Genomic DNA, 23651 nt, shown 5'->3' with positions numbered 1-23651 from the left:
CCTCCAAGCACCCTCCATACAGATAATCCTCGCTTAACAACTGATCCCTTAGTCACTCTTCGAAATTATGGCTGACTTCTCCAGAGCCACTTATCACCCATTTTTAAGGTTCTGATGGCCGCAGCCGCACCCACCCACCCACCCCCACCGTGGTGACATAACGGCATTTTGGGTGCTTGGCAACCAGTTGGCATTTAAGGCCATTTGCAGCATTCCACAATCACGTGACCACGATTTTTGGTGGTTGTTGGCCGGTTTCCAGCTTTCACGCCTGGTTTCTGACCCAAAAACCCCACCCATACTCTCCTAAGAACTGTGATATGTTCCCTCACTGAGCACCGCAAGAAAAGTCATAACATTGGTCTCAGTCACGTGGTAACCTGCTTAATGACCGCCATTACTTATGACCACAATTCAGTGCTCAATTACAGGTGGTCCTCAGCTTAACAACAGTTCATTTCGTGACCAAAATTATAGTGCAGGGGTGTCCAAACTTGGCAACTTTAAGACTTGTGGACTTCAACTCCCAGAATTCCCCAGCTGGGGAATTCTGGGAGTTGAAGTCCACAAGTCTTAAAGTTGCCAAGTTTGGACACCCCTGTTATAGTGGCACTGAAAAATGTGACTTATGACCGTTTTTCACAACTTTGCCCATTGCAGCACCCCTTTGCAACCGGCTCGTATTTATGACGGCTGTAGTGTCCCCCTTTGCGACCGTCCAACAAGCAAAATCAATGGGGAAGCCAGATTCACTCAACAACCAGGTTACTAACTTATCAACTGCAGTGATTCACGTAACAACCATGGCAAGGAAGGTTGTAAAATGGGGCAAAACTCATTTAACAAGCATCCTGCTCACTCAGCAACAGATGTTTTGGGATCAATTGTGGTCATGTGTTGAGGACTACCTGTACAGAGGATAGAGGACTACCTATATGACACAAGTGTTGTTTTGGACTTTTGAACAAAGCTAGTATATCATTCTAATAAATCAAACAGCAAATGCAGGCCAGAGCCTCATACAAGAACACAGCTGAGGAATTGGGCCCACATACAAGGCATATTTCAGGCATATTTTAAATGCTGAAACCATAAGCAGGAATGCCCAAGTCTCAAAAGCAAGATCACTCTACCAGTGCACGCCAGGACCAATGCCTTCAAAAAAAAAAATCAAGAAGATAGTGACTGAGATGCATTCAATGGTCATACAGAATTAGACTGCATTTTGTAATACTATGTTTTATATCCTAAAGCTACATCGAGAAGGGCCTTGGATTTATTTTTAAACACAAAAATGATGCACAATTACCTTAAAAAATATTTATTTCGCATACGGCAGGGGTGTCCAAATTTGGGAACTTTAAGACTTGTGGACTTCAACTCCCAGAATTCCCCAGCCAGCTGGCTGGGGAATTCTGGGAGTTGAAGTCCACAAGTCTTAAAGTTCCCAAGTTTGGACACCCCTGGCATACGGCATTTATAGAAGACCTGCAATTACTGCTACACAACACTAAGAAAGCACATTATACATATAAACACAACTATATAGTTTAGGAATGTCTCCTCAGGAAATTTAAAGGCACCCGGGATTATCTCACTGCAGCGACATCAGAAGCAGTTTAGATTGTTAGATAACAAATTATAACATCTATCACCTAGGGTGCCATATGATGCTAATTTTATCATGGAATTGCCTTAATTCAATATTTATCTCATATATTGTACTGCATGCATGTCTTTGTTTAGTCACCAAAGTTACCATGGCACAAGTGACTTACGTCCATTTTTCATAGTTACAACCGTTGCAACATCCCCATAGTCACAAGAACAAAATTCAGACACTTGGCAACTGACTCATATTTATGACGGTTCCAGTGTCCTGGGGATCCGGTGACCCCTTTTGCAACCTTCTGACAAAGTCAATGGAGAAGCCAGATTCACAACTGTGTTACTAATTTAACAACTGCAGGGACTCACTTTATAACTGTGGCAAGGAAGGATGTAAAATGGGGCAAAATTCACGTAACAAATGTCTCCTAGGAAGAGGTCATTAATTGGCTCAATTGAGGTCATTAATCGAGACCTACATATGTATGCATGCAGACATACATACATACATACATACATACATACATACATACATACATACATACAAAGATGAATGGATGGACGGATGGACGGACAGATAAACAGACACAGATATAGATAGATGATTGATAGACAGACAGACAGACAGACAGACAGACAGACAGACAGACAGACAGACAGACAGACAGAGATTTGGATTGATGATAGAGATGGATGGATGGATGGATGGATGGATGGATGGATGGATGGAAAGACAGATAGACAGATACACAGATAGATATCGAGATAGACAGATAAACAGACACAGATAGATAGATAGATAGATAGATAGATAGATAGATAGATAGATGATAGATAGATAGATAGATAGATAGATAGATAGATAGATAGATAGATGATAGATAGACAGACAGACACACAGACAGATACACACACACACACACACACACACACAAATATTTGCATGCATGAATGTGTATGTATGTGTGTGTATATGCATATTTGTGTATGTGATGTATGTATTTGCTGGTGCTGTACTTAAAGAAAAGGAAATAAAGTCAGCATGTCTTACCTTTCCCAGTGGCTGCAAACATTTGGATCGTCTGGGTTTAAGGAGAGGCTTTTTTTCAGAAGGAGAGAGAGCGCAAAGACTCTGAAATTCCACCAGAAGAGAAGGAAGACCATCTTTGCGGTATCTGAATAAAGAAAAGGGGAAAAAACACCATTGGACAAACAGGCCACTGTTTCCTATTAAATCAACCGGTTGTATTTCACGCTCGGGCCTCTTTTAGCATCTGAAAGGATGCAGAAAAAGAGAGCACAAAAACCTTATCTATTCATCTTCAATTCTAGACATACGTAAGGAAAGAAGGATCAATAACCAAACCCTTTCAGCCCATATATTCAAATATATTTAATCCGCTCTCCTCCAGGAATCAACTATTAATAAAGCTACTGATTCTCAAACCCAATGATTTTGGGACAGTTCCACCCTCAGTTTTTAAAATAAAACAAAACACTTCCCACTTTTTTCCCCTGATACAAAGAGCTCTGCTTCATTCTTATTAATTAAGCCAGTGTTTCTCAACCTCAGCAGCTTTAAGATGGGTGGACCTCAACTCCCAGAATCCCCCATGGCTGGCTAGGGAATTCTGGGAGTTGAAGTCCACACCTCATAAAAGTTGCCAAGGTTGAGAAACACTGATTTAGAGACTTAAGTCCTTATTCCTCCTCTCCATATGAACAAATCACCTCAGCGGCCTTCTTACCCAGTGGTCCCTCACATGCTGGCTGGGGAATTCTGGGAGTTGAAGTCCACCAGCCTTAAAAGTTACTGAGGTTGAGAAACACTAGGCTAAACTGCTACATCTCATGGCTATTAACCAACAGTCAATCAATTGAATATTCAAGTCTTATTAAGCATCGGAGAAGGCAAACGTTTTTATTTAATGGAGGCTCTAAAAAATTGCTGATTTTGTCATTGCCCTGCTAGTGTTACAATTGCTTGCTCCTTCTGTTCTCTGGATAAGAGGTTTTTTTTAATAATCCATATGTTCTATTGTTAAATTATTGAAATACCAGAAAGATAAAACAAAAAGACTGCTATATTTAAAAACTGCAAACAGAAAAAAAATTAACTACTTTGAGGTGATATTTGAACTTTGCATCCCGCATTCATAATTGTTGTTAGTTTCTGTTTAAATTCTAAAAACTTAAGACATATTCCAAATGTTTAAACTGCTTTGCTCCATGATATGGTGTATATAAGGCAACCATTCCTGCTTAAATGTGGTAAATTTCTACAGTACTGCGGATATATAGTGTTAATTTTGCTATCTGGATATTTTCCTCTTTGGATATTTTCCAATTTTAGTCTTACATTGAATATTGTAAGCAAGGTATCTCTTCCAATGTGGTGCTACGTTTACCCTTGCTGCAGTCAACCTGCACCTTAGTAATAGAATAACAGAACAGAGTAATGCAATAACAGAATTGGAAGGGACCTTGGAGGTTATCTAGTCCAACCCCCTGCTCAAGCAGGAGACCTATCCCATTCCAGACAAATGACTTTTTGAAAGCCTCCAGTGATGGAGCACCCATAACTTCTGGAGGTAAGCCATTCCACTAATTAATTATTGTCACTGTTAGGAAATTTCTCCTTAGTTCTACGTTCTAGGTTGTTTCATTGGTTAGTTTCCATCCATTGCTTCTTGTCTTGCCTTCTGGTGCTTTGGAAAATATGTTGACCCCCTTGTCTTTGTAGGAGCCCCACAAATATTGGGACATTGCTCTGTCTCCCCTAGTCCTTCTTTTCACTAGACTAACCATGCCCAGTTCCTGCAACCGTTCTTCATAAGTTTTAGCCTCCAGCTCCCTAATTGTCTTTGTTGCTCTTCTCTGCACTCTTTCCAGAGTCTCAAAATCTTTATATGGTGACCAAAACGGGACGCAGCATGCAGTAAATTATAATCCTTTCGTTTATGCTTTCTCAAATTATGCATAGTAAAAAAATGCATGTGGTTTCAGTTGATGCTTCATTCTTAGACTTTTTAAATCTACTTCTTTCCAATACTTTTGAATTATTATTATTTTTGCATGAACACCACATAAGGGAAAATGTTCCTTCTTTGTTGTTTTATGCTTGATCTATTTTTTAAAAGAATTAGAGATGGAATAATACAGGTAGTTCTCACTTATAACTATTCATATATTGACGGTTCAATTTACAGTGGTATTGAGAAAAATGACTTATGACCATCCTTCCACTTGCAACTGTGGCAACATCTCCAAATTTGGGTGTTTGGCAACCAGCATGCATTTATGATGGTTGCAGCATACTGGGGTCACAGATCAACATTTCCCCATGGCACCCAACAAGCAAAATCAATGGGGAATGCTGAATTTTGTTGAATGACTGCATGATTCACTTAAATACAGCAGTGATTGGCTAAACAATGGCCAACAAGTTGTAAAATTGGATGAAACTCACTTACAATACAATACAATAGTAGAGTTGGAAGGGACCTTGGAGGTCTTCTAGTCCAACCCCCTGCCTAGGCAGGAAACCCTATACCGTTTCAGACAAATAGCTATCCAACATCTTCTTAAAGACTTCCAGTGTTGGGGCATTCACTACTTCTGGAGGCAACCCTGACCTTAACACTGACCTTCCTACGCAACAGACCTTCTGTATTCAGAACACAGAACACAGGGACCTTGGAGGTCTTCTAGTCCAACCCCCTGCTCAAACAGGAGGCCCTATACCATTTCAGACAAATGGCTGTCCAATCTCTTTTTTGAAAGCCTCCAGTGTTGGAACACCCACAGCTTCTGAAGGGAAACCATTCCACTGGTTGATTGTCCTCACTGTCAGGAAATTTCTCTTTAGTTCTAGGTTGCTTCTCTCCTTGATTGGTTTCCACCCATTGCTTCTTCTCCTGCCTTCTAGTATTTTGGAGAATAGATTGACCCCCTCTTCTTTGTGGCAGCCCCTCAAATAATGAAACACTGCTGTTATGTCACCCCATCATGTCTCATTGCAGTCATAAATTGAGGATTATCTGCATACCATCTCTATAAAGCATTTGGTACCATTTTTTTTCCTTATGGTAATTTGTAGCTTGAAATAAATTCTATTGATTTTTTTCCATGTCCCTCCTTATTAGTCTACTAAAATATTTCTCAACATGTTGGATAGGACATTCTGGGAGTTGAAATACAGACATTTTAAAATCGCTAAGATTGAGAAATACTGGCCTACTGAAAATTACTTTGTTGAAATTCTGCGTCCATTTTATCATTTGATTTTTAATTTGTTCCGTCTTGACAGAATCTCTAAGGGTGAGCTCCTCATGAAAGCTCCTCATGCAGGCGTGTCTGCAAGATAACATCAAAAGAGACAAAATGGCGACCACAATGGTGAAGTCAAGGTCTCACTTGATTTTTATGTGCATCTCACTTGAAAATAAAATGAGGCTTTGATCTCACCATTGTAGCTGACAGTTTGACTTTTTTTTTATGTGGACATCCCTGAGATGAGGTGACAAAAAACCACAAATTATATAGCCCTCTAGAATGCTGTGTGTCTGTGTTGTTTGTATGTCTCTGGCGTGAAGAGAAACGTAGGGGGGAATTGATAACGGTCTTCCGGGACTTGAGGGGCTGTCACAGAGAAAAGGAGGTCAACCTATTTTCCAAAGCACCAGAGGACAGGACAAGAAGCAGTGGGTAGAAGCTCATTAAAGAGAGACCCAACCTAGAACTAAGGAGAAATTTCATGAGTTGAAGTCTACAAGTTTGAAAGTTACCAAGACTGGACACACTTGCTGTAGACTGTTCTACCAGTATGCTGATCCAGGACCAAAACTACATTTCATTTCTATCCCACTTTTAATGTAATTTAATTAATTACTATTATTATTTATTGATTAGCCTATAGGCAATATCAACATTCAAGGTTCAAACAAACTAGCACCATATTTGGTAGCTTTCCTCTGTGAAACATTTAAAAATTTAATTTAATAACAGTTCTGGGGGGCCCTAGGTCATGCACAGATGCTTATCCAACCTAGAACTAAGAAGATTTTTTTTGACAGTGAAAACAATTAATTAGGTCCCAGGTCATGCACAGATGTTACTTTTACTGGCCAAAACATTGCATGGGATGGAAGCTTATCCAACCTAGAACTAAGAAGAAATTTTTTGACAATTTAAATGAAAACAATTAATTAGTGGAACGGCTTGCCTCCAGAATTTGGGTGCTCCATCACTGGAGGTTTTCAAAAAGAAATTGAACAGCTATTTTATCGGGAACGGTATAGGCTTCAGCAGGGGGTTGGACTAGAAGACCTCTAAGGTACCTCCCAGCCCTGTGATTCTATGTTCTATGATTAAGACATGATACAAATAAAAAGTTGGTCTCTTTTCACAATAAAACCTTTCATTGAAGGACATCAGCTTTCATGATAGGTTGTTTGTTACATGTGAGACAAATTATAAGTATGCCATCAACTAGCAATTGTGAATCCACTGTTACTGAACCAAGCAACATAGAGTCCTTGATAGACTCTGTATGTCAGGGTTCCAAGTAGCATCCAAAAGTAAATCAGAGTCCAAGGCAAAGAATTGCTCAAAGTTCCAATTTATGAAGAGAGCCATATTGGCCCATCTGGGAAAACCCGAATCTGAAAGCTTCCCGGTTTTCCCCATCTAGTTGAAAGTTCAAGATCTTTCTCCACACCCACAAGTCCATCACATGGTCCAATCTCCCACTGCCATGCTGGCAGCTTCCACCCATCCAGTTCCAGTCAGGTGCAGAGGTGCATAGGCAAAGGATGACCTTGGCTTTCTAGAAAGAATTTTGTTTTGGCTACATGGCATCTAACTCCATACAATCCCCCCTCCCATTTTCCCACAATAGAAAATGCATAGTAAAATAATAGAAAGTGTGGCAGGCCAAAGATCCAAAAGAAAAGATAACTGCAGGCCTGACACGTTCAGCTTGATTGTGTTATTGCAGATGTTTCATTAACAACTTTGGAGATCGTCCATGCCACGTCGCAGAGTCAAATGGGGAATTAGCCTGGAGTCTCTACATGGGCACAAGAAAGAGAAGTCAGATTACCTTCCTCCTTGAATGTTGTTGAATGTTATCTAGTCTTACTCAGGTGCGAACTGTTAGTTTGAGAAGACTCCTATCTGTAGCCTCCAGCAATAAAATACGTGTCATGCCCCCAACTGAGCCTGCGGAGGAAGATGAGCTGGAACTGGAGCCAATGGAAATCAGGAGGGGTGTCGTTGGCTTTGGAGGAAAGCGGGGAAGGGCAGGGCCAGTCAGGCCAGGGCCTTTCAGGATTGGGACAGCTTGTAGGCAGGGAGGAAACAGGGCAGGATGACCAAGAGAGGCTAAGCAGTAAACATGAGAGACAAATCTCAGATTATTAGCAAGGACCACCCCCTCCTGATCCAAGAGCACGGAGAGTGGAGAGAAGGCACAAACAGCGCAGACTGACTCAGATACTTGGGAGGAGAATGAAATATTTTCTTCTTGGTAGTTCCTCAATGAGACCATTACTTATTGTAACTTGGGTAATGAAATATTCACAAGACGTTTCTGCTGTTGTCGTAAGTTGGGTAATGAAACATCTGCAAGAAAATAACCAAGCTCAGAGAGTACCAGCACTCCACGGTTCAGCCCTGAGCTACAAATACTTTTCCTATTAGTACAAGCAATGTGCCTGAGATGTGAAAAGCCCACCGGGGTCCATCTGCCCTACCTAGAAACGTTTTCTTGAGCAGTCAGGATCTGTTCTTTAGGCCCACAAGTTCTCTGCACCAGGGGTGCCCAACCTTGGCAACCTTAAGACTCGTGGACTTCAGCTCCCAGAGTTCCTCAGCCAGCAAAGCCATAAAACTCACTTAACGGTTTTGCTTAGCAAAGGAAATTTTGGTTATTTTGGCTCAGCTGTGGTCATTTAAGCGAGGACTGTCTGTACTCAGAGGTCTGCTGATGAGCATCCTGAGAGGTTGAAATCTCTGCTATTATTTTGTCCTTCTGCGGATTCCTGATGTGAAACCTGCATCCCATAATACTTTTTGGCTGAAGGTCCAGCGAGTGCAGGCCAGCATCGCTGGTGGACTGGAGACCCCAAGGAAGCCACTGTCACTTTCATACCATCGAGTAGCAAACGATAATTGGAACAGAAGTTATTTAACTATCCCAGTTTTATGAAAGTGGGTCATAAATGAGATGCAGAAACGGTTATAAATAATGAAATACAATGAAATGAAATGAAATGCATGGAAGCAACAAAGTAGACAATGAGAAGACAAAACCTAAATTTGATTTAAAATGCATTTAAAATTAATTAAATTTCAACTCTTTTACTTCCATTTACACGGAATTAAAATTGAATTAATTCTGGGAATCTATTATGATTCTTGGCTCCAGTTGGTAGGCTGGACCAGATAGAAGTTGCCTGACTTTGAAAAGCTGAAGCTAAACAAGGATTAAGTTGGCTACTATAAGGATGGGAAGCCAACCAGAAGTCTTAAGTTACCTTAAGAAGTTGAAAAGAAGCAGCCCATAGGCAAGCCAATTCTTTATTGCTGCCAAGGGACCAATACTAGCATATACCGTATTTTCCGGAGTATAAGACGCACCCTTTTCCCCCCTAAAACAGGGAGAAAATTTGGGTGCGTTTTAAAAACTAAATGTAGCCCCACCGTCCCCTACTCTTTGGCCTCTGCCTCCCAGCAATTTACCTCCTTGCAGCGAACGGGAAAATGGAGCTTCCGGAGGCTGCAATAGGCTATAGCATCCCGGCAGCCTGAAACAGCTGATGATTGGGAGGCGCACTTAAACTGAAAGTGAAACTTGCTGTTTCCTCCACGAGGCAAATTGCTGGGAGGCAGAAGCAGATTTTTTTTTCTTGTACTAATCAGGCTGTTTGCTGTAAGGAGGCAAGTCAATAACTATAAATGCCTATAGAATGTTCAAATTATAGACTTCTTTTTTAAAAGACTGCTTTATTATTGTTCTAGACAGCTTAACAAAATGAAGAAGCTCGTTAAAATAAATGCTTAATCTGAAGAGGCCCAGTGCTATTGTATCTTCTTTTAAATAGCAGAGAATAACATATACTTCCAGAAAGCCCCATCAATTTTAACAGCATCTGTACAAGTATAGTCTGAAATGTAACACTACAAACAGTGTCTATTGTCTGTGCTGTTTGCTGTTTGTTGTAAGGAGGCAAATTGCTGGGGGGGCAGAAGCAGATTTTTTCCCCTTGTTTTCCTCCCCAAAAGCTAGGTGCGTCTTATACTTCGAAGAGTCTTATACTCTGAAAAATACGGTAGTCATTCAGAGACAAGCTTTGAAGTTTGACTTTGAGACAAAGTGAAATATTTTTGGACATCCATGTTCTTTGGAACTATATACTGTACTAATTCTATGGGAATTAACATCAGGACAATGGAAATGTGTTCTCCACACCCTACTGACTGCTAAAAGAGTTGTGATTGAACAATAGGAAGATAAACTTATGTCTTCAGTTACGGGGAGTCCCTGACTTGAAACAATTCTTTTAGTGGACGTTCAAAGTTACAACGACATTGAAAAAAAGTTACTTATAACTGTTTTTTACACTTCGACTGTTGCCGCATCTCCCTGATCACATGATCAAAATTCAGACACTTGGCACCTGATTCATGTTTATGATGGTTGCAGTGACCCAGAGCCTTATGATCCCCTCTTAGGACCTTCTGATAAGCAAAGTCAAGGAGGAAGTCACTTAACCACCCTGTACTAATTGAATAACGGCAGTGATTCACTTAACAACAGTGGCAATAAAGGTTGCAAAAATGGGGAAAGCTCATTTAATAACTGTCTTGCTTGGCAACAGAAATGTTGGGGTCAATTGTGGTTTTAAATTGAGGATTACCTGTACTCAGGGGATTGACAATCTGTCAGCCCATAAATGTAACCCGTAAGTGACTTCCTTTCAAATGTAAACTGGCATTCACAGAGATATCGCTCCGTATTAACCTTAAGGACCAACATTTCCTTCCTTTGCTTGGCAACACATCAAGGAAGGAATCAGTATTCCTTAATTTTCTATAACAGTGGTGGCTAACCTTTTTGTCGTCGCATGCCGAGAGCGCATAGTGCAATGCACACGTTTACCAGAGGTGGTATTCTGCCAGTTCGCCCCAATTTGAGCGAACCAGTAGCGGGAAGCTCTGCCCATCCACCCAGACGTCATCACGGATGCTCTGCGCATGGGTGGAAGCACCATGCACGAGCAAGCACTCCCGGTTCCAAACCGGTAGCGAAGGTAAGAGGATTTCATGCCTGGCATGCCCCCTCCCCCCGCGCAGGCACGCACAAACACCTGCACCCCGTTTTGGGCCTGGGAAGCCTCCTGCACTAACCTGGAAGCCAAAACGGGACATGGGGCACTGCGCGAGCCCCCAAAATGCAATGCGAGCACCCCATGCATGTGCCCCGCCCACTGCATATGTGTGTGTGCATCTCCTGCATGTGCCCGGCCCCCCACGCATGCATGGCAGAGACCCAAAGACCAGCTGCCTGGCAGGAGCTGTGCACACATGCACAGCGGAGCTGAGCTGGGGCAACGGCTGGCGTTCCCACAGGGAGGGCTCTGCGTACCACCTGCAGCCCGCATGCCGTAGGTTCCCCATCATGGTTCTATAGTAACCCCTATTTAATACCACAGAGACTTCATTCAACTAAAGAAAGTCAATTGAACCAAACTTAAATCTCAGCCCACTCACCTGGGTCTGCTCTGGATCCCTCGTAGCTACGGATTGGCCAAGTTCAGCGTCTTCATGGATAGGCAGAAGAAAGAACCATGATCCAAAAGAAGCTGCAACAAGATCATTGCAGGTATAACTCAACAAGTGAGGAAGACTCAGATGGATTAAGAAACAGAAGTTGTAGGAAAACACACCTGCCTGGATCAGAAATGCTTAGTGTTTGGGAATTCCAGGGTACCAGACCAAACCTTTAGAGAAGGGCAGAACTGGGGAAGATGAGTCTTGAATGGTCAACTGTAAAACATGTTTTTGCTCAATTAAACCCAAAGTAAAAAAATCTGGCAAGGCACAGAGGAGAAAGACTCAAAAATCAATGTCTGTGGAGATTGTGAGTCATCCAGGTCATATAGTCAAAAGGCAGTAAGGCTTTCTTGTTTTGCTTGAAGATGTTTCACTTTTCAATCCAAGAAGCTTCATCAGTTCTGACAGGATGAATGGGAAGGGGGTTGGAAGAAGCATATTTTTTCAGTCATCTGGTCGCTAGCGCTCTCCCTGAGAGCTCTTGAGGCCACTTGGGAGTTTATCTGTGCTCTCGGGATCATCTGTATCAGGGTGCAAATGGGGGTGGAATGTTCTAGAACTGCTGACAGGACAGCGTTGTAGACAGGAGATAGGTGGCGTCTTGTCCCTCTCCCTCTGTTGAGAGAGGGCTCCTCAATTTTAGCACAAATGGCCTCTTTTACGCCTCTTTCAAACCAGTGGTCCTCTCCGTCCACACTAACATTAGCAGAACTAATCCTTCCATCGCCCCCACCATCCTGCCAGAACCAATGAAGCTTCTCAGATGAGAAGTGAAACTTCTTATTCCTCAAGGATAAAAAACAGTCCAGTTGCCTTTTGAAAAAATACTGTACTTTTCGGAGTATATGAAGCACTTTTTCCCCCTAAAAGAGGGAGGAAATGTTGGTGCATTTTATACACCAAATACGGCCATTTTTGGCCTCCCAAAACACCGCCCTGCAGGTCCATTTTCGGCAAAAAACGGGTGCACAGAGGGTTTGGAAGGGCTGCAGAGTTCTCCTGGGAGCTGGAGAGAGTAAAAACGGCACTCCTGAGGGGTTTGGGAGGCCAAAAACTGGGCCGTTTTTCATCCATTTTTCGCAAAAACGGGACGCACAGAGGCCAAAAACTATTTTTTCTTGTTTTTCTCTTCAAAATCTTGGTGCGTCTTATACTGCGGTGCATCTTATAGTCCGAAAAATACGTTGCCTTTGAGACCGAAGGATCAGACTTTTCAGACTTTAAACAACAGATTCCAAATGCAAGAAACTGATAAGCATTCCTTGCTGCATGTAACAGAGGCAGACCAAGGCATAAGGGAAGAGTGAAATTCGTTCAGTTGAACAAATCTTATTTTTAAGGGTGATTTTCCCCCCCCCCCAACGTATCCCCAAATCATGTTTCTGATTATTTATTTCAAAGCCCGTCCTCCTTATTTCCTTTTCATGTGGTGGACTTCGTGAGAACTTAGGAGAGATTCTCACTCGCTTTCCATTCCATCGGAGGGCTCACCGAATGCGCAACATGTGCTCCCCCATGTTCTCCTGACAGCCTTTTCCCTCGGAAATCCATTTTCCCCTGATTGCTTTTATGACACCTCTTTTGAGCGCTGCCAAATACAATGTCTCAACGTTGTAGTAATATTAGTTTTTACTCGCCGGATGCCACCAGGGAAAGGAAGTACACAGTGCTTTTAAAAAGCAGGAAAAAAAAACACTGTATTTTCTACGGGCCCTGTGGAACCTCCAAGAAATTGTATTTTCTACGAGCCTCCAAGAAATTAATTCAATGAACTGCTTGGTTCCTCTTGACACAGTTATGAAATTTGCTGGAGAACCAGCAAAGCATCAAGAAGTGAGAACACCCCAGTGGGTTGAGCCTATCCGGGGTCCCCATCGGCAGATAAGAACTGGATTGTTTTCATAAAAACCTGAGCAGGTGTGGGAAAAAGGAAGGAATGAAAGTTTGAACCCCATGCTGATCTGGGGATGAAAAAAAATGACCGCAGAAGAAGGAACGGAGCTCATAGAATTTGCAAAGCAGAACTCGATTGTAAGAAAAACAGAACGTTTTTTTTCTGGATCACACAGGTAGTCCTTGACTTAAAACCATTCATTCAATGACCATTCTAGAGTTACAACGGCACTTGTCTCGTCTCATGGCAGAAATATAGGAAATAGAAAAGGGGGAAATATTAATTTAATGTTTTTAAAATTTAAAATCTTTAAAAAATATAAATGCCTATCATTCTACCCAGGACCGGGCTACGTTAATGGCAGAGATATTTCCAACCCTCAATATTTGAGAGGCTGTCCCCGAGAGGAGGGGGTCAAGTTATTTTCCAAAGCACCCGAAGGCCAGACAAGGAATAATGGATGGAAACTGAACAAGGAGAGATTCAACCTAGAAATAAGGAGAAATTTTCTGACAGGGAGAGCCATCAACCCATGGAACAGAAGTTGCCTTCGGAAGTTGTGGGAGCTTCATCACTGGAAGCTTTCAAGAAGAGACTGGACTGCCGTCACTCAGAAATGGTGTAGCGTCTCCTGCTTGGGCGAGGGGTTGGACTAGATGGCCGTCCAACCCTCTACCCAAGCAGGAGACCCTACACCACTTCTGACAGATGGCAGTCCAGTCTCGTGGGGAAAACCTGGAAGCTTTCAGATTCGGGTTTTCCCAGATGGGCCAGTATGACATCTCTAATAAAATGTAACTGAGGAACCTCAAGCCTCTTTCGTTGGGGGTGTTGCTTGGAAAGCTGTCAACGAGCTGTACTTCACTGGGCATGGCCTTTTCCAAGGGAAAGATGGTCTGTGGACATTCAATGTCACCTTGGGTGGCCACCATGTTGATCTTGGATGCCATGAGGCTGTCAACCCTGAAGCTGACCTGACTAAAGCCATCTTGGAGCGTCAGTGCTGCCACATTAGAGCTGAGGGATAAGGAGTGGGGAATAGACATAGCTGGGGTTTTGTAGCCAAAACAAAATACTTTCTCTTGGGAACCAAGGACATTCTCACACCTGGTCAGAGGAAGGAGGAGTGATGGCAACCAGACAGCGCCTTGATTGGACCATATGACTGACTGTTTGGGGTTGAGGGAAAACTTTTACTTTTAATTAGGTGAATCTGTTTTTACCAGACTGTGCCAATATGACATATCCAATAAAACTCTTCTGTGAGGAGTTTGAAGGCAATGGAGGAAACAGTCACCAGTTTGGGATATTATAGTACCTGGACCCCTGATGCAGCCATCATGTACCCAACAACCTCTCTCTTAGCCTGGCGTGGCTCCCACCCCAATTGGCTGGCTGGATGAATGGATGGACAGATGGACGGACAGAGATGATTGACGGATAAATGATAGAGAGTGCAGTGATACATGGATGGATGGATGGATGGATGGATGGATGGATGGATGGATGGATAGATAAATAAATAATGCTTGATAGGATTGATAAATTAGGTAGGTGGGTGGGTGGGTGGGTGTGTGGGTGGACGGACAGACAGACAGACATAAAAGAGATAGAAAAATTGATGACAGATGATAGATGGATTGATGAGATAGCTAGCTAACTAGACAGACAGACATATACCTTGTTTCCCTGAAAATAAGACCTCCCCAGATAATAAGCCCAATTGGGCTTTTGAGCACATGCACTAAAATAAGCCCTCCCCAAAAAATAAACCCTCCCCAAAAATATTGCAACACAGCAGCAGCCATGAGGTGACCACGCTGGCCGCCTCCTGAACCTCAAAAATAATAAGACCTCCCCGAAAATAAGGCCAGGTGCTTATTTCGGGGTCAAAAGAAAATAAGAAAAACATGTACAAGAAAAACATGTACAAATAAATACAAAGCAGCTCAGCTTTGTATTTCTTTCAAATGTCATATTATTTCAACACCATCTTTCTTTTCAACCATCTCTGCAATTCAGCACTCCTATTGTTTGGGTATTTGAAGTGCCAGTCACGGCACAAAAACTACTAATTCTATACTTGTGCTTGTTTTAGATTTTGTTCCAGAGGAAAAGGGAACTGAAGAGAGGCGGGTCAGATGCGAGCTCCGAATCTGAGCTTTTAAAGAAAACAAAGCAATAAATAGTCCAGCCAAAGGCAGTTGACAGACTGTCGATCTCTTGTAGTATTACGGTAACCAGGGCACAATCCACTTTGAGTTTTGAGATCAAAGTTAATTTGATTCCCTTGCTTAAATGTCAGCGAAGAGACTATGTTGATCTTCTTCAAATCCCACAACCGGCATTACCTCAAAAACAGGAGAGGAGAAAGAGAAAACTAAAAGAATTTCCAAAGCAGGAAGAGACCAGTAATCCTTGACTTACAACCATAATTGACCCTGGCAATGACAGTCCTAAGTCACGATGATCGTGAATCAAGTCATCAAGTGATCAACCCAATTTTATGACTTTTGGGGGGGGGGGGGGATGTCTGTTAAGCAAACCCACTGTTCACTATGGCTTTTGCCAGAAACCGGAAATAAACCCAAAATATCATTGCATGACTTCAGAGAAGTGGGTGGGCAGCCATGGACCCTTGGAATAAGGTCATACACAGTGGTGGGATTTACATTTTTTTTTACTACCATTTATGTGGATATGGCTTGGTGGGTGTGGCAGGGGAAGGTTACTGTAAAATCCCCATTCTCTCCCGATCAGCTGGGACTCGGGAGGCACAGAATAGATTGGACGGGACCAGTCAGAGGTGGTATTTACCAGTTCTCTGAACTACTCAAAATTTCCACTACCGGTTGTCCAGAACTGCTCAGAACCTGCTGAATACCACTTCTGGTCATAAGTACCTTTTTGGGGGGGGGGTGTCATTTGTAAGTTGAGGGCTACCAGGAGTTGTTGGCATTAGCAAAATCAAAAGACCCTTTAAAGATACCACTGAGTTCATGGGATGACACCGTGGTGAGCCGTGGTGGCGCAGTGGTTAGAGTGCAGTACTGCAGGCTACTTCTGCTGACTGCCTGCTGACTGCAATTTAGCAGTTTGACTCTCACCAGGCTCAAGGTTAACTCCGCCTTCCATCCTTCCAAGGTGATGGTCATTTCAACAAATCCTTTCTTAGCGAGCACCTAAAAGCCAACATACATATGATCCTCACTGGCTCAAGGTTGACTCAGCCTTCCATCCTTCTGAGTTCAGATTGTTGGGGGCAAAGAGGCTGACTCTGTAAACCGCTTAGAGAGGGCTGTAAAAGCACTGTGAAGCGGCATATAAGTCTAAGTGCTATTGCTATGACACCTTAATCTTGATGAAAAAAGAACAATGAAGAAAGATCCACCACAACAGTGAGGCTGTGTGACCGCTCTCACTTTGGAAGTTTTCTGGTCCATTTGCCCAGAAAAAAAATAAAGCAGAAGGAAATTGAGTGGATGGAGGACATCAAAGGGGAGTGATGAGAAGAAACAAGAACCACATTGTCTGAGGGGTCCCTGGTGCTCTCCGAGCTTGGTTGTTTTCTTGCAGATGTTTCATTACCTAACGAGGTAACATCATCAGTGCTAAAAGGGATGGGATGTGCAGAGAGAAAGAGGAGGGGGACTACGGGGGTCCCTGGTGTTCTCTGAGCTTGTTTGTTTTCTTGCAGATGTTTCATTACCCAAGCTAGGTAATATAATCAATGCCAGAAGGGAGTGGGGTTTGAGTTGATGCTGTTACCTTGTCAGGTAATGAAATCTCTGCAAGAAAACAACTAAGCTTAGACAGCATCAAGGACCCCATAGTCATTGTCCTCTTCCTCCTCCTCCTCTTCCTCCTCCTCCTCCTCCTCTCTGCATACTCCATTCCCTTGTAATACAATTGGTGTCATTTATTTGGGTAATGAAATTTCTACATGAACTCAAACAAGGTCAGAGAGCACTAAGGATTCCACAGTCATCCTCCTCCTCCTCTCCACATACCCCACTCCCTTCTAATACTGATTATGTTATCTAGTTGGGTAATGAAACATCGGCAAGAAAACAACCGAGCTGAGAGAGCACCAAGGACCCCTCATTTCATCCCTGAGCTACAAATACTCTCCTTTATCAGTACCATATTATCTCTAACAACATTTTGTGAGTGCACCCACATTCTTAGACCCTAGAATTCCCCTGCCTCAAATTGGGCAGGAATACTTGCTGGAGTATCTCTAATGCTATTAGAATAAACACGGTGGACTCCGATTAACTTCAGCACAAAAATCTTCCCATCTTTAAAGAGGGGATTTGCATGATGAATCACGGTTTTGATTTTTAAAAGTCTCCGAAGTGCACACAAAGAAAAGATTTTTATTATTATTAATCTACGCCACTCAGATCAACTCCTAAATACTTGTAGCAACTACTCCTGAGCGGTTCAGCTACCAGTGACGTGGGTTTTTCCTGTCCCCAAACACAACAGGAGAAATTGGCCATAAACAAAGTCCGAAGGGGATAAGAGGTATGATGCTTTATTTTCGACTCTGACTTTTAATGCTAATTAATTCATGCGACTCAAGTATTCCCAAGCCTGTAATTTAAATCAGATCATAATATCTGATGTTAAACCATTTAATGAAATGTGGGAACCGAGATTACTTCACAGTAAGAGCGAGATACACAATGGTTTCAAAAACAAAGGGACTAGAGACATCCGCGGATAGGGGGAAATATTAAAAGCAAAGCAAAATTGGAAAAATAACAACCAAGCAAGCCGCAATGTTGTGTAAAATTACTCCAAACATTCAACCTCAATATAAATAAAAAAGCCTCCCCCCCCCACCACTGCGGAGTGGGAGAAAAAAGAAATCCTGCGTAAATTGGATGGATTTTATACAGCAACTCGCTGCACAACTTTCAATGACACTATTGCCTATTTCTCTCTCTGTCAATCTGTTAAATTCACGTTTTTATTACCTGATATTTACTTTCTTTTAGAGTACAATTATTCATTGAAGACTCTGTGTAACATTTCAAAAATTGCAATCAAATATGCAAGAAGAATTAACCGTTTGGGGGGGGGAGTTTGATGCTATTCTCAAATAAAGAGAAGCTTGTATATTTTCAGCACTAGATACAGGCAAAAGACAGTAAAAAATATTATTATGCCAGAGGAGGAGGGTGTCAGGCCTGTAGTTATGTTCTTTTTAGGATCTTTGGCCTGCCACACTTTCTTATAATTTCCTATGCTGTTTCATTAGTGTAGTAGTTGGGAGGGGGGAATAGAAAGGAGTAGGATTGTGGAATGTATTGTTGACATTCTTTTATAGAAGCCAAGGTCATCTTTTGTCTCCGCACCTCGACACCTGACTGGAAGCAGAGGGGTGTAGATGCCAGCCTGGAAGATGATGATTGGAACATGTGATGGATTTGTGGGTGTGGGGATAGATCATGAACTTTCAACTAGGTGGAATTCCAGGAAGAACATTAGAGTTGGAATTCCATAGACGTGCTAAATTGCCTGCATGAATAAATTGGACCTTTAAGGATAACTTTGCCTTGAACAATGATTTAATTCTGCATGTTATTTAGAACGCCTGACAGAGGGAGGAAGAGGAGGAGGAAGAAGAGGTCAGCCAAAAAGTAACAAATAGATAAGTGCAAGGACAGGATTTGTGTAGAGAGCATAGGACCAGAAGAACCGCTACCAAGACACCATTTGGATAAACGTGGATTGATCCAGGACCAAAAAAAAAAAAGTAGAGAAAACATCTCCGAGAAGCCCTTCCCTATTTCACATGAAGATAAAGGGAGGGAGGGGGAAGCGTGTTCAGAGTTCTGTTGCTGTCGCTATTACGATAAAAGTAGTCCTGAGCTATACAGGTGGTCGACAACTTGTGATCATTTGTTTAGCAACCATTCAAAGTAACAACCTGTGGTGACTCCCCTGGAATACTTCCCCAGATACATCTCCAGATGTCAGCACAGAGGTGGATGAACCAGTCCCAGGCACATCAGGAGGGGAGCTGGTCAGTGACTCCCAGCATCCATCTGAGGGGCTGAGGCTTCCGGTGGGGAAATTATGCCGCTGCAGCTAATCAGGGATGAGGCAGAGGAAGTGCCTCCTGCCCCTGATCCAAGAACACATAGGGCAGAGAAAAGGCAGGAGCAGTGAAGATCAGCCCGATTACTCATAAGGAGGCAGCCTCGCCCCTCTTGATGGGCTGCACCAGAAGCTGGCTATTTAGCACTGAAGACAGATGGAGGCGATGCTGGGAACGATGTGTTCATTTTCTTAGCTGTGTGTTTCCTGGTCGTTGTGGTTTCTGCATTGCTTTGGATTGACATTGTGCCTTGACTTGGATCGTGCCTTGGGAACTCGATGACCAGCCGGATGGTGCACATGCGCACATCAGAAACCTGACAACCAGCTGGCTGGCATGCATGCACACCTCGTAAACTCGACGATCAGCTGGCTGAGTTGGGATGACGGTGTGCATGCCCACAGTAAAGGCTCTGCGTGCCACCTCTGGGAACCTCTGTCATAGGTTCACCATCACAGCTCTAGAGTGCAGAGAAGAGCAACCAGGATGATGAGGCTAAAACATACGATGAACGGTTGCAGGAACTGGGCATGGCTAGTCTAGGGAAGAGAAGGACCAGGGGAGACAGGATAGCAGTCTTCTGATATTTGAGGGGCTGCCACAGAGAGGAGGGGAGGTCAAGCTATTTTCCCAGGCAGCTGAAGGTCAGACAAGGAATAATGGGTGGAAACTGATCAAAGAGAGATTCAACCTGGAAATTAGGAGGAATTTCCTGACAGTGAGAACAATCAACCCATGGAAGAGAAGTTGCCTTCAGAAGTTGCGGGAGCTTCATCACTGGAGGCTTTCAGGAAGAGACTGGACAGCCATCCGTCAGAAATGGTGTAGGGTCTCCTACTTGGATGGGGGGTTGGACTAAATGACCTACAAGGTCCCTTCCAACTATGTTAATCTGTTATTATATCTGAATTTATGGCCTCAGCCCTTCGACTGGCTTTGCAATCGCACGGGCTCCCCAAAGCTTTCCTCCGCTCCCAAAGGATTAGCCGTTTTTCTTCCTCTGCCGCTCCTGGCATGACCCTGTCCGCAAACGTCAGAGCAGAAACTTCATTTTCAACGCCTCCAAGATAGCCCTGCAAAGCAAGCTGAGCAGCGCCAAAAACGATGCCAGGTACCTTCCAATTCTCGGCAGGGGTGTTCAAATTTAATTACGGAGTCCCACGGAGGAGCTGTTGCTGGGCTCCCCGGAGACCACTTGCAGCATCTGCTTGGCATCGTGGAATGCCATCTGCGTGGAGAGGGTCAAGGGCTTGTAAATGCAGCCAATTACTTCCCCTGCTGGGATAGCAACGTTTGTGCCCAAATATAAATCGGTTAATCAGTAGATTATTAACAGATACGCAAGGCTCAATTTAAAAAAACAAACAAACACCCGGATGGCACACAAAGCGAGACCGCATCTTGTTGCTGCATGTGACATATGAAAATGTTCTCCCTACGTTTTCTGCTTCCATCAGCGAAGGCTTCCCGCTCACAGAATCGCTGCCCGCCGAAAAGTAAGGTTATGTCGCAGGATTCCCTCTGGCATTCTAGGTCAGTCGTCCCTCCCGGGGTGTGCAAGCACCCAGCTGAATCTTAACCAGATGGCTGGCAGGCAGCTTAATGGGCCAGTAGCCTCTTGAGATGGCATGTAGGGCAGAGATATGGGAGAATTGGGAGGTTGGGTTCTGTGACTTGAGGTTAGAATGGGAGGAAGGGAAGGAAGATGAAAGAAGGGAAGGGAGAGGAAGGGAGAAGGGGAAGGGGAAGAGAAAGAAGATAAGGGAAGGAAAAGGAAAAAGAAGGGAATGGAAGGGGAAGGGAAAGAGAAAGAAGGGAAGGGAAGGGAAGCGAAGAGGATGGGAGGGGGAAGGGGAAACGGAAGTGGAAGGGGGAAGAGGAGAGGAAAAAGAGAAAGGGAAGTCATTGGGAGTTGGGCGGTTTATAAATTATAGTTAATAATATTCACTTTTTATGACCCTGTAATCCCTTAATTCGGGATACAGTCAGGGCAAATGGATGGAGTTGCGTGTTTACTAGCCGGATGCCCTTCCTGACACCTACACAGAGTTCACAGCAGATATTTTTTCTTTGTGCCCTAGGAAAGAAACATCTGTCGCTTACCTAGAATTGAACTCTCAACCTTCCGAGGCGAGGCGAGCGTCTTCACAATTATATACAATAAAACAAATAAATAAAAGAGAAGCAGGACCGAGCCAAAACGTGGCTTAAAATGTTTTTAGTGGTAAAGTCAGTTTAAACTCAGTCCATTGGACGTGTTTTTGGAAGAGGAGAGGGTAAGAGCCTAACTTCTCCTACTCCAAGATGTCGGAAGGCATTTCAGCCTGGTAGGAAGAGCTTCAAAAATGGGCAGCCATCTTTTTTTTCATTTCAATTATTAAAGTTATCTTTATTCTGATTTAATTGGAAGGAGGCTGCAAATCCCACACTGCGGGTGTGGGGGGCATGGCATTGGTGAAATTCAAATATTTTCCCTACCGGTTCTGTGGGCGTGGCTTGGTGGCCGTGGCTTAGTTGTCAGGGCATGGCTTGGTGGTCATGTGACTGGGTGGGTGTGTCCTGGTGATCATGTGACTAGGTGGGTGTGGCTCAGAGGTGGGTACTGGCCAGCTTTACTGACGGTTCACTCAGCCAAACTGGGCCGAACCAGTAGGAACTCACCTCTGGTGTATCTGCACAACTGACTCACACACAATATAAAAGCAGCTGGACTTCACACAAAATGGCCCCTGCAACAAGCAGGAACCTCACAGAGTCACAGAGAGCTCATAAACAAACGATCACACTTTACACAAAAACAACACAAAAGCTACACAATTGACCCACACACAATGCAAAAGCAGAGGGACTTCACACAAAATGGCCCTTCCAACAAGAAGGAACCTCACAGACAATCAGGCATAGCTTATTGTTTACACAGCCGATCGGTAGTAAAAAAAAAAGTGCTTTAAAAAAGTAAAAAACAGTTCTGAGATCGCTTTGCACAGCTGATTGTGATACGGCTGATCCTTGGAACTTTTTTTGTTTGTTTACTTTTTAAAGTACCATTTCACCCCTGCTGTACACATCCTCTTGCAAGCACCAATAGCACATTGTCAAGCATTCCATTAGTTGTATTGTTAACTCATTCACACATCAAAAAATCATCATTTGGTACCACCATGACCCCATTCCAATGATATGGAGGTGCGCCAGTTCAGGATTGGCTGTTGAAGTTTTGTGATATGCATTGTGCATTGAAATTGACGCCTGCCTAGAGTTTGGAAAGTAAATATCTGGCAGCAATCAAGAAAATCTTTTTTTCCCCCAGGTCCGTGTTTAATATCAGTCTATTTTAAAAGAATCTCTAATAATTTACTGCGCTGTTTTCTTCTCAATATCCAAGAGGTTTCTCTGGTTCTTGTCCCTGCCTTTTCTCCAAGATAAATTGTTGCTGTTTCCCCATTTTTATGATGAGGTCTTAAGGCTGAAATAGATCACTTAAAAAGACTGGTCTTCCAGTTGATGAAAATCAGGAAACGGAGCTCAGGGTTTCTGGCTAAGTCGCAGGCAGCACTTTACAGATGGTCTACTTTCAAGCCTGAAGGTGGTGGTATACTCTTGATAGTGATTTATTTATTAATTAATGTTTATTTATTTATGTTCCCTCTTTATTATATTTATAAATACCCCAAGGTGTCAAACACACTGTTGTTGCTCTCTAACTCCATCTAGGGGCTGGAGAGACGATTACCAATTATATTGTTTGAAGCTGACCCCCACCTCATTACCCATCTGCCCGCATTCTCGAAACAAGTGCACACTGGGAAGCCAGACTCCATCTCCTTTAGCATTTGGAGAAGACATGTACCGTGTTTCCCTGAAAATAAGACAGGGCTTATTTTCTTTTTACCTCCTGAAATAAGTACTTGGTCTTATTTTCGGGGAGGTCTTATTATTTTTGAGGTGCAGGAGGTGGCGAGCATAGTCACCTCATGGGTGCTGCTGTGTTGCAATATTTTTGGGGAGGGCTTATTTTCAGGGGAGGGCTTATTTTAGCGCATGCGCTCAAAACCCCCGATTGGGCTTATTATCTGGGGAAGTCTTATTTTCGGGGAAACAGGGTATGTACCCCGGTTTTTCCCAGTTTCACCATATCCTGTTCTTTTAATAAAGCATCCAGATTTAGGCACACTGACTGTGTTATTGGAGGATAGGTGG

The 23651-nt window shown here is 43.2% G+C and overlaps 1 protein-coding gene across 3 annotated transcripts in view; it reads right to left on the bottom strand.

The window, feature by feature from the left end:
• The window catches only part of MEGF11 (multiple EGF like domains 11), a 669285-nt gene that overhangs the window by 483911 nt on the left and 161723 nt on the right, over positions 1 to 23651 (bottom strand). For all 3 annotated transcript variants that reach the window (XM_081965210.1, XM_081965211.1, XM_081965212.1), the window contains exons 2-3: positions 11383 to 11474; positions 2660 to 2783 (exon numbers count right to left, since the gene is read on the bottom strand). In XM_081965210.1, the coding sequence (XP_081821336.1) occupies positions 2660 to 2772 (113 nt within the window). In that variant the 5' untranslated portion in view covers positions 2773 to 2783; positions 11383 to 11474. The remainder of the gene's footprint in view (positions 1 to 2659; positions 2784 to 11382; positions 11475 to 23651) is intronic.

This window comes from Natrix helvetica, assembly GCF_964273705.1.
Source record: "Natrix helvetica genome assembly, chromosome: 12".
NCBI classification, from domain to species: domain Eukaryota; kingdom Metazoa; phylum Chordata; class Lepidosauria; order Squamata; family Natricidae; genus Natrix; species Natrix helvetica.
This window is presented reverse-complemented; position numbering and strand designations above follow the sequence as displayed.